Source organism: Montipora capricornis, chromosome 2 (genome assembly GCF_036669925.1).
Source record: "Montipora capricornis isolate CH-2021 chromosome 2, ASM3666992v2, whole genome shotgun sequence".
In the NCBI taxonomy this organism is placed as follows: Eukaryota; Metazoa; Cnidaria; class Anthozoa; order Scleractinia; family Acroporidae; genus Montipora; species Montipora capricornis.
The window spans coordinates 1,933,306-1,943,305 of record NC_090884.1 but is presented as its reverse complement, the minus strand read 5'-3'; the positions used below and the strand labels follow the sequence as shown (position 1 = coordinate 1,943,305).

Genomic DNA, 10,000 nt, shown 5'->3' with positions numbered 1-10,000 from the left:
ATCCTCATTTTGTACTTGTGCAACCGCAGATCATCCTGCTTCTCTTGTCTGACACATCTGTAATTTCATGGCTGCCAAGTTTTTGTTTCGCCCCTTTCTTTAACTGGTGGGCTGGAGTGCATGCAAAAGGAAACATGAGTGATAAATTCTTTGGGCAGAAAACCAATACAAGACTGCACCAGAGCATTTTTCTTTTGAAAATTTAAGAAATGTAGCTATTTAGATGATTTTAAGACAAAGTAAATTCTTTTTTAATGTAAAATAAGTTTTAACAATTGTATGAAGTGTATAAAATTATTGTTGTAGAAAATTAATGACAGCATGGATGGTGTGTGCATAGATTTCTTGCCTCTTCTTTTGTTAAAAAGTTGACATTTACAAAAACAATTAAAATTTGAATGGACTTCTAAAATCTGGCTGCTGTTGCATTGTTACCTCTCTACACCTTGTGTGCACTGCTGTTACGTATGCACTGTCTACACAGGATCATCCTCGGAGACACAGGGGCAGTTAGTGGGGGCGGGAAAAAGTCTAAACGGGCGAGGAAAAAAATCGGGCGAAGAAAAGTCAAGAACGAAAATAGGATTTTCGTTTTTGACTTTTCTTCGCCGGATTTTTTTCCTCGCCCATTTAGACTTTTTCCCGCCCCCACTAACTGCCCCTGGGTCTCCGAGGATGACGCAGGATTAATTGTAGAGTTGATAGCCAAAGGAGACAATGTCAACAACTGTGAGAAGAACAATGTTGATTGTAGTACAGCTTTTTGGTTGCTTTAACCCATAGACTCCTAGGAGTTTAAAGTAAAGGATTTTAGTTTGTCTTACAACAGACGATTTTACTCTTCAATGGGGGGGAGGGGCAGGTGGGTGGTTCGGGAGTCAATGGGTTAAAAGAACATTTTGTTATGCAACACTGAGTTCTTTGATAAAAAAAAAAAAAACACTAAAGGAAAGTGAAATGTAAACTCAATGTCATTACCAACAGCCCATTTATAGGAAGTATGATCACATCCCACTTGTCCTACCACAACTGCATTGGTTACCTACTTATGGTTTTCAAGCATCTGCATAATATGGCACCATCATATCTGTGTGAAGTCATTGTGTTATACAAGCCCAACCAAGAGCTGCATTCTGGTTCTAGAAAGTTCTTGGATGTCTCTTACTCCAGAACAAGAGGAGACAGACCATGCTTTCAGTCTACAAGGCCCAACACTTTGAAACACTCTCCCTCATGAGTTGAGAGCTTAGAAGGACTGAAATTTTTAAGAAAAAACTTAAGACTTTTTTAGGGGTGCAGGGATGGCACAGTGGTGAGAGCACTTGCTTCCCACCAATGTGGCGTGGGTTCGATTCCCAGACTCGGCGTCATGTGGGTTGAATTTCGTTGGTTCTCTACTCTGCAAAGAGAGGTTTTTCTCTGGGAACTCTGGTTTTCCCCTCTCCCCAAAAACCAACATTTGACTTAATTTGCATAAATTGTTGATTTCAGTAAATACAGTGTCCCCAGTGCTAGAGCGACTAGACTCTTAATAAATAAAGTTCCTTTCCTTTTCTTACTGTAATTTTTTTAGCAGAGGAGATCTGTATAAAGTACCATTGAACTATGGATTTTGGCACTATATAAGGGGCGATTACATGAGCTGGGCCAGGGGCCCATTTCTGGAAAGTTCAGAAAACTTTTCAGGCCTGCAAAGCCATTTGTGAAACTGTCAACCACTTCTTTTGGAAAGCCGATCTTTCAACGTGTTTTCAAGGTAACAAAAAGAAAAACTGAAGTTTGATGACTAAAATCATCTCCGTTCTTGAGATAAAAAGGGAATTGTGACACCCGGAAATGTTTCAGAACTTTCGAGAAATGGGCCCCAGCCCTGTCAGCTGGGATGGTCGAGTTTCAGCCCAGTACGTGATGTGAGCTAGCCCGCCTTGGGCCAAATTTAGAACATGTCGTGTGAAAAAGGTAACAAGCAGAAGTGGAGAGACGTTTGTCTCGCCAAATTGTTATTAAAATTCACCATTCTACAATTTAAAGAAGCCTTAAGGTTTTGCTATTGTATACATCCTTTATTTAAACATAAAAAAACGACTATTCTGTGGGCCATTTTGCTCTAAAGTGGAGTAAAGTAGTTTGAAATCGCTGTTCTGGTGAACGCGATTACACAGAAAATTACGAGCCCAGGATCCCAGCTAACCGGACTTGTGTAATCGCAAACTTGATTTTTGGTGTTTTTCTCAGAAGTGCCGGGATCTCAGCTAAACTAGCTAGCCCTGCTCATGTAATTGGCCCCTAAGTTTCATATTATTATAATGTTGGTGTTGTTGTTGTTATTATTATTATTATTATTACGACTAAGATAACTTACAGCACTTTGTCAACTCCCAATCAATGGCAGATGGTTTCAAACTGATAAATCAATGTCCCTTTTGCATGTCACAGTATCCTCACCAAACTTAAGTAAATATTTTGTCGCAAAACCCACATTGTCCCTCTTTTTATGTATATATATATGTATATATCTACAAATTCGCGTCGAGACATTGTATCCTGTGGATCCTCTTACTGGGAGTTCATCGTTAGGTCAACCAACTGTACACTGCTTATACAATATATATATATATATTTGAATTAACAAGGCTGGAAATCCAACGACAATATGTTTTTCATTCAATGGATCTGCTAGTAGTTCGCTGTCGCTATTTGTACACTCAAATTACTTAATACTTCTAGCAAAGCGTTGTGTATCCTTCGGATCCTACTAGCTTGGGACTACATCGTTGGATTTCCAGCCTTGTTAATTCAAAAATATAATTTGTTATTAGCTGGTAGCCTGTGAATCATCCTCGGATGATCCGATGTACGTCCTGTTCCTGAATGTTAAACGCCGGGGAACCCCGCGGCTAACCAATCACCTCACCGATTGCTCTGTTTCCAGCAGGGTTGTCGTGATGGTGCAGTGGTTAGCACACCCGACTAGTAACCAGGGGGACGCGGGTTCGATTCCCACTCACGGCAATATGTTTTTCATTCAATGGATCTGCTAGTAGTTCGCTGTCGCTATTTGTACACTCAAATTATATATATATATATATATATATATATATACTGGATATGTGACCGATTTTTCCTCAAGAGTGCTCGACAATATTGGAGCTTCGTAAGAGAAAGTGAACTAGTTTTCGTTCATATATTCGATCTACAGATCTGTTTCGTGGGAGTGTATCCCACTCGTCAGGACCTAGATGACAATGTTAATTCGTAGGTTTTTATATACCATTCCCTTGAAATTACAATAACACCTAATTATTGTAATTTCAAGGGAATGGTATATAAAAACCTACGAATTAACATTGTCATCTAGGTCCTGACGAGTGGGATACACTCCCACGAAACAGATCTGTAGATCGAATATATGAACGAAAACTAGTTCACTTTCTCTTATATATATATATATATCACTGTGTGCCAAGTTGAATCTCTCAAAGTTTCAAATAACCACTCAAAAATTCATCAGCCCACTGACCTCTCAAATGGTTGAAAATACACCACATGCAGTTGTTAAGATCCTCCTTATCAGTATGCAGTGTTTTATCAGATATAAAGACACTGCGTGTGACTTGTGACTAGTAATTTAATTTCAGCCATTACAAAACATCTGGGCGGATAACTTTTATCCATAATTCTCCTTCCAAACTTCTTCAACAAATTTTGGCAACCAAAAAATTCAATGACTGCTGTCATGTTAACAATGTTCTTATCTAGACTTTAGCTGACTTTGGATTTTGTCCCGTTCCATGTTGACCCCTGCTTCTTTGTTAGCTACTTGTTTGTTCACCCTTGCATTTTGCCACTGCGCAAATATTTGAGCTTAATAAACTTGACAAATTTGTCACATATAGTGTTGAATTTGGAAAGGGTTTTTCCAAAAAGGCTTTTTCTTCATCAGCAGTTTTCACTTCTCTGAACTTTCTCTCTCACAGCATTTTTAACGAACCTTCTTCAACCATCGACTGCAACAAAGAAAGGACAGAAGGACAAAAACATGCTTACCATAGGTCCACTTGTTTTTCTTGTATGCTAATATCTTGTTCTTGTTTAGACTCCTGAGGGACATGCTTTTTGTGGAATGTTTTTGAAGCTGTTCAAAAAAACTCCCAGCACGTTTTATGGGGTCTAAAGACACTCTGCTACGCCTTGTGTTTTTAAACCCAATAAAACACTGCTGCTTGTTTCTTAAACATTACACAACAGAAAGCAAGAATTCCAAAAAATCTGTCAAGGAAAGTGATTGGATGCAAGTGAAAATAAGCAACAAATTTTGAAAAGATTATCTCACTTAAGTGGTCACAAGTTTATTGCGATATTCAGGTGTTTGTTTTCAGGTTATGCACGTATTCTCTCTCAGTTTTGAGTTTTTAAAATTTAAACATCATTTGGAACCATTGATCCTGTGAAAAGGAATTGTTGCAGAATTTTGTGGTGGGGCAGGTACTGGTTAAAGCAGTCATTGTTTTCTGGAAGGTGACTGTTTCAATGGAAACTGACCATTAAGGTGTCTATCACCTCAAAAAACCCCTTCTGCTCAACAATTCTCTGTACTTGTATAACAGTTATTCTTTGGTCTGCTAAATGCTGTCTTCAAAGCCACTATTTTGAGGCTCCTAAGAAGTGAAAAACTAGTTGTAAATTGATCTACAACTGCACAACATAGAGTTGACATTGTAGACTGCTTTGCATTGTGATAGCAAAGTAATTTGTTACGTCTGGTATGGAACTCATTCCTATGACTGTACTGTGACTACTTTTGCGGTCTTTCAAAGCGAATAAAAAAGTGAGTTTTCAAAAAACAAAAAGGGTTCTAAAAACATTACAATACAGCTGGGATGATTTTGTAGAATAATTAAAGTGGATGAAAAGCTTGTTGAGGTCATCTAGGCATTTAAGGGTAGTATTTTGTCATATCATAGCCCAAGACCACAAACATTACTTTACAATCGACCTTTACTTGTGATCTTGCTAGTGCCAACATGTACAGATGAATATATCATGAACAAACCCACTTCCTATTCCACATATTCTTAGACTTAACTTCATTGACTGGCCCCTAAACTTCATAATGAAACATTGTGGATTTCCACTGTCCTTTGGCAGAACTTCGTGAACTTAAAGTACTTCCATGTTATTGAGAAAAATTTCAATTCTTTTTCTTCCTAGTTGCATTTTCCTGTCTTCTAAATAGTTTATTTGTTCTCCTATGCAAAGTTGTGTTGTTCATGTCAAGCAGTAGCTCTTCATCTCCCGTACGTTTCTTCTCATCTGTTAGTATCTCCCATAGCCAGTCTGGGTATTCACTGTCTGGTAGTAATGGTGGATCTGATCCTTCTTTCATATAATTAATTCCTTTACAAAGTTCTTGTCCATTGTGCCCTGAAACCAAATGCAATATTTAAATGGATTTTAAAGGAGCAAGGATAGCACAGTCAGTTAGTTGCGTGACCTTGGTGCAAGAGGTCCCTAGTTTGATCCCCAGATCTTGTATCCTTGTTTCAACTTCTTTCCTTTCAGTGTAGCTTAAGTAACTTAGCTTTAAATAACCTAAAAACAGAGCACTGATGGAGAGGGGGGAGTAAAATGAGTGCACCGGCGACCTCAGGTTTGTCAGTTGAATTACTGTTAGGAGTTATCAATGTTAAATATGGTCACTTTACTTTACTTTTAAATGCTGTGGTGTAAACTGAAGAATTTTTCCATTATTGCTAGCTATAACATTCAACAAGGTAGGAATAAGATTGAAGCAAGAAAATTGATCTGCCAATGTGCATACACCAAGAACAAGTACTACACATCCTGTAGCCAAAAAGTTGCTAAACGGACAGTCATATACAAAACATGGACCTCAGGTCCATGGACCACCCCTATGGACCCAGTCCATCGACTATCCCTGTGGACCACCCCTCATTAAATTGTAAAGACGAAAAAGAGAAGTGATTATTCATACTTATCTGGACAATTTAACCCACTGACACCTAAAATGCCGACAGTTGATGAGTAAAATTGGCGTTAGACAGAGTAAAAGTCTCACTCCCAGGGGTCAATGGGTTAAGCAGGAGCCACTGACTTGAAGCGAACAACTCCCACACTAAGGTGGGTTTTGCTAAAAGCAGGCCTGTGGCCCAGGGGCCCGAAGGCCCAGCGGCCCACGACGGCCCGGCGGCCCGGAGGCCCGGTAGCCCAGTCCTGATTTTCCACAGTTTTTCTGTCGAGCGGTAAATCCACGCGCATGCACAGATCTGCATCGGGTTTGGGCGTGCAAAATGTACGACGGTGAGTTTGAATTCGCTTCCCATTTTAATCATTTTGAATCCTCGTTTCTGTTTGTTGTTGTAAACAGACGAAAACAACAGAGAATGACAACGTTTTTCACTTAGCAACATGCAACGAAAGAAAGGATCGAAAAGGATTGAAATGATTATTAAAATGGTAAACGAATTCAAACTCACCGTCTTTCATTTGTGCGGCCAAACCCGATGCAAATCTGTGCATGCGCATGGAATTACCGCTGGTTGTCACGGGCCACGAGCTGCGGGCCGCAGGGTCGCGGGCCTGCTTTTAGCAAAACCCCACTAGGGTTACATAATATCACTTTATGTCATTTTTACGGACAGACTGATAAATTTTTAGACTACCTTTTCCACAAAAAAACAAAGACAATTCTGGTTTGGTGATACTATGACATCAATTTAGTTCCTTGTGATTGGTCATTGGGTTCCTGTAGGAGTCTCATTTGCCGTGAATTCGATCGAAAAACAAATCGCAGTCTGTGAAAACGCCGTGACAGGAATGAAGGCTGTTGTTTGTTATGGGCTACTGATTTAAGTAATTTGTCTCTTGTAGACACCTATACCACCTAGTTGATAGAAAATGGATTTATCTATAACAAGCAATTCAAATAATACTATTGTACATTCACTTCATTCATTGAGTCCTTCACCATAACAAATGAGCCCAACAAACAGACCTGCTCCCAACTGAGTGGCTTTATAGCTCAGTTGCTGAAGCATTGCACTGGCATTGCAGAGGTCATAGGTTTCAGAAATCCCATTGGAGCCACCTGAATTTTTCAGGTGTCTATGAGAGACAATAAGGATCACTTCCCTCTTTCGTCTTCAGATTTTCTTGCCTGTAATTTTACAAAATGAGTGGTCGCCAAAGTTGAGAAAATCAAGCAGATATTTATTTGTGTTCCATCGCTATGTACCAGTTAATGCAGCTAAAAGGGTAAAATTCTCAACTGAATCGCTTACTTTGGAAGCCTACCTACACTGAACAGCAAGAGTGAGTGCACTGCGGGAACAAAATTACGATAAAAGGTAAGCTTGTATTTTCAAAAATAGGTCACTTTATCTTACCTGATTCTGTTGAAAGTAAAGCTAAAGAATGAGTTTTTAGTCTTGTACGAAACCTCGCGCATAAGACTTGATTTCTCCACAACACAAGCAGGACATTTCTCGTGATGGCCGCCATAATGATAAGAAAGGAGTGGGGTGGTGTTGTATTTGTTTGATGATGAGAAAATTAGCAAAAATCTAGTTCATCGGTTAATTTTTTCTTATTCTGAAAAATTGTATACAAAATACATAAAACCTAGTTCAATTGAACTAACGTAAGGGTATATTTTAAGTTTTGGGGGCTAAAAGCAACAATTCGGACCTTCTCCACCCCTCAGAGAAGGAGCGGCACGTGGTGAAAACAAACAAACATGGCGGACGAATCGGCAGAATTTGAGTTTCTTACTGTTCCCAGCGAAGCTAAGGATTTAAACTCTGGAAGATGCCGTGTTTCACCAAAGCTAATTGCGAAAATTGGTGGAATACTTAATTCACCGGTCAAAATTGAGACAGAGTTTTGTTCTGTGCTTTGTACTTTGTGGCCGCGAAATGACGAACAAGAAAAGGTTATTCAATACGATTCATTTGTCACTGTTCCATGCAGCAAGAAAATAGGCAGAAGTGGAAAACACATATTACTTAAGAATATTACTCTTACTGATCCATTAGAAGCAACAAAAGTAGTTATAGAGCTTATTTTGTCTAACCCGGTGGATGACATTCAAGCAGACCGTACTCAATTTGCACAAGATACGACGAGAGAAAAAGTTGTTCAAAGGTTACTGAGAGGTTGTGTGGTCGTGAAAGGATGTGTGATTAAGCCAAGGGAGTTTAGGAACAACGTTAACCCTTTCAAAGGGATCGACAAAGTGTTGGTGTTGTCGACAGAGCCATTTACTCATTCTGCTGAAGATAAACCAGTGCTGATCGACGAACGAACAAAAATTACTTTCAAGTCAATCAAAAGGGGTGAAATCCTTCGGGGCAATGAGGTAAAGATCCCAGCAGGTTATGATGATGTAGCAAGAGATCTACGAGAAATTTTAAGCTATCCATTCCTGTATCCAGACTGCTTTAATCAACTTGCTCTTGAATGCCCCAAGGGAATTCTCCTTCAAGGTGCTCCAGGGGTTGGTAAGACCCTTCTTGTTAAAACTGTCGCTTCTCAGTGCAATGCACAGCTAGTAACGCTGAGTGGAACTGATATATTTGGGCCACATCCAGGGGAGAGTGAAGAAAATTTGAGAAAGACCTTTGAGAGAGCCAGGTGAGTCATTTGCCAAGCAAACACTGTTGACACGAGGTAACTTTTATATTTGAATCTCACAGCATTACAGCATTATGCACCAGTCAATGTAAATCACTCTCCCCCCCCCCCCCCCAAACCCCCCAATGCAGGAAAAAGTGAGGACTTGGACAAAACCGTGCACCAGTGGCTCAGATGGTTGTCTTGAGCATCGGGCTGTCATGCAGGGGGTCGCCATCAGCAAGGTTTTTCATTCAGTTATGATTTTGGATGACAAGCAAAAAGTAAGGATAAAACAGATTAACAAGCAACAAATTTAACTCGCATTTCTTTCCATCATTTGAGTCACTGTCTGGTTTGGTCCCAGTCTTGATGTGACATAGCTCAAGACTCCTGAATCCTCCAGCAGAAAAATTCCCTGGTTTGGATACCGAAGAGCAAATCTCGTTCAAGACTCCACATGCCAGGACAGTTTTGAATGTTGCATGTTGGGTTTTGTCCCACTTACGTCCCCACTTTCCTAGGGTTGGGGGGTGGGTTGGATATCCATTGGTGGATTATTGTCAATACTGGGTGGACTAGAACCCATGGTTCTCTTGTTTCCTCCTGTTTAGTAAGTTTTATTCATGTCTACATTTTTCTAATAATAAATTATTATTGTTATTTTAATGTTAGTTATTATGTTACATGTTATTATTGTTTTTTTTATGTTCTTACTGGAGTGGAAATGAATTAAATTAATTAGTTCAGACAAAATATGCATATGACAATGTGAAGTTTAATTCCGTCCTTCATAAATCCCTTCTTATCCTTTACCACACAACCACACCACATCTGATTTGAAATGACAAGTTATTTTATCAGGAATGCTTCAAACTATGGTCCATGTGTCCTTTTTGTTGATGAACTCGATGCTTTGTGTCCCAAGAGAGGAAACGGTGGAAGTGAACAAGAGAGTAGGATAGTTGCCCAACTCCTTACTCTTCTTGATGGTTTGGAACCCCGAGGGCAGCTTGTCATTATTGGAGCAACAAACAGACCACATGCTATTGACCCAGCTTTGAGAAGACCTGGAAGGCTTGATAGAGAGGTTAACAATGTTACTTATGACTTTATTTTCCCCTCTTCAAAGCAATTAAATAAGTGAAATTATCATCAGTTTTATTTTGCTCACAGCTTAACCTTTTGACGTCCAAACCAGCTGAAACCGGCCAGACGTGTCTTACTCTGTATAACGCCAGACGATTTTACTTGTCAATGGGGAACACCTGGGAGTCAATGGGTTAATCACTCACTGAAAAAAAAAGTACCATTAAGCTGCCTATACTGTAGCCAGATGTATGTGTCGTGGCGGTGCAGTGCTTGAGTT

At 39.6% G+C, this 10,000-nt stretch overlaps 3 protein-coding genes across 4 annotated transcripts in view; 2 read left to right on the top strand and 1 right to left on the bottom strand.

The window, feature by feature from the left end:
* LOC138038410 (transducin-like enhancer protein 1) overlaps nucleotides 1-412 on the top strand; it is a 20,867-nt gene extending 20,455 nt beyond the window's left edge. The window contains exon 21 of the mRNA XM_068884265.1: nucleotides 1-412. This exon is cut by the window's left edge and continues 679 nt beyond it. The gene's annotated coding sequence lies outside the window, so the exon portion shown is untranslated.
* Nucleotides 413-4,313: 3,901 nt separating this feature from the next.
* On the bottom strand, nucleotides 4,314-7,691 carry LOC138038411 (large ribosomal subunit protein mL54-like). The gene is made up of 2 exons (XM_068884266.1): nucleotides 7,407-7,691; nucleotides 4,314-5,424 (listed from the first exon to the last, which is right to left on the bottom strand). Exons 1-2 carry the CDS (start codon nucleotides 7,519-7,521, stop codon nucleotides 5,192-5,194), a joined length of 348 nt encoding a protein of 115 aa, XP_068740367.1. The 5' UTR covers nucleotides 7,522-7,691; the 3' UTR covers nucleotides 4,314-5,191.
* A 50-nt stretch (nucleotides 7,692-7,741) lies between these two features.
* LOC138038405 (ATPase family gene 2 protein homolog B-like) overlaps nucleotides 7,742-10,000 on the top strand; it is a 9,663-nt gene continuing 7,404 nt past the window's right edge. For both annotated transcript variants that reach the window (XM_068884260.1, XM_068884259.1), the window contains exons 1-2: nucleotides 7,742-8,652; nucleotides 9,496-9,721. In XM_068884260.1, coding sequence (XP_068740361.1) covers nucleotides 7,757-8,652; nucleotides 9,496-9,721 — 1,122 coding nt within the window. In that variant the 5' untranslated portion in view covers nucleotides 7,742-7,756. The remainder of the gene's footprint in view (nucleotides 8,653-9,495; nucleotides 9,722-10,000) is intronic.

Coding starts and splice junctions, on each gene's coding strand:
- LOC138038411 (XM_068884266.1), bottom strand. CDS start 7,521: ATGGCGGCCATCACGAGAAATGTCCTGCTTGTGTTGTGGAGAAATCAA. Junction 5,425..7,406: donor TTTACTTTCAACAGAATCAG/GTAAGATAAAGT, acceptor ATTTGGTTTCAG/GGCACAATGGACAAGAACTT.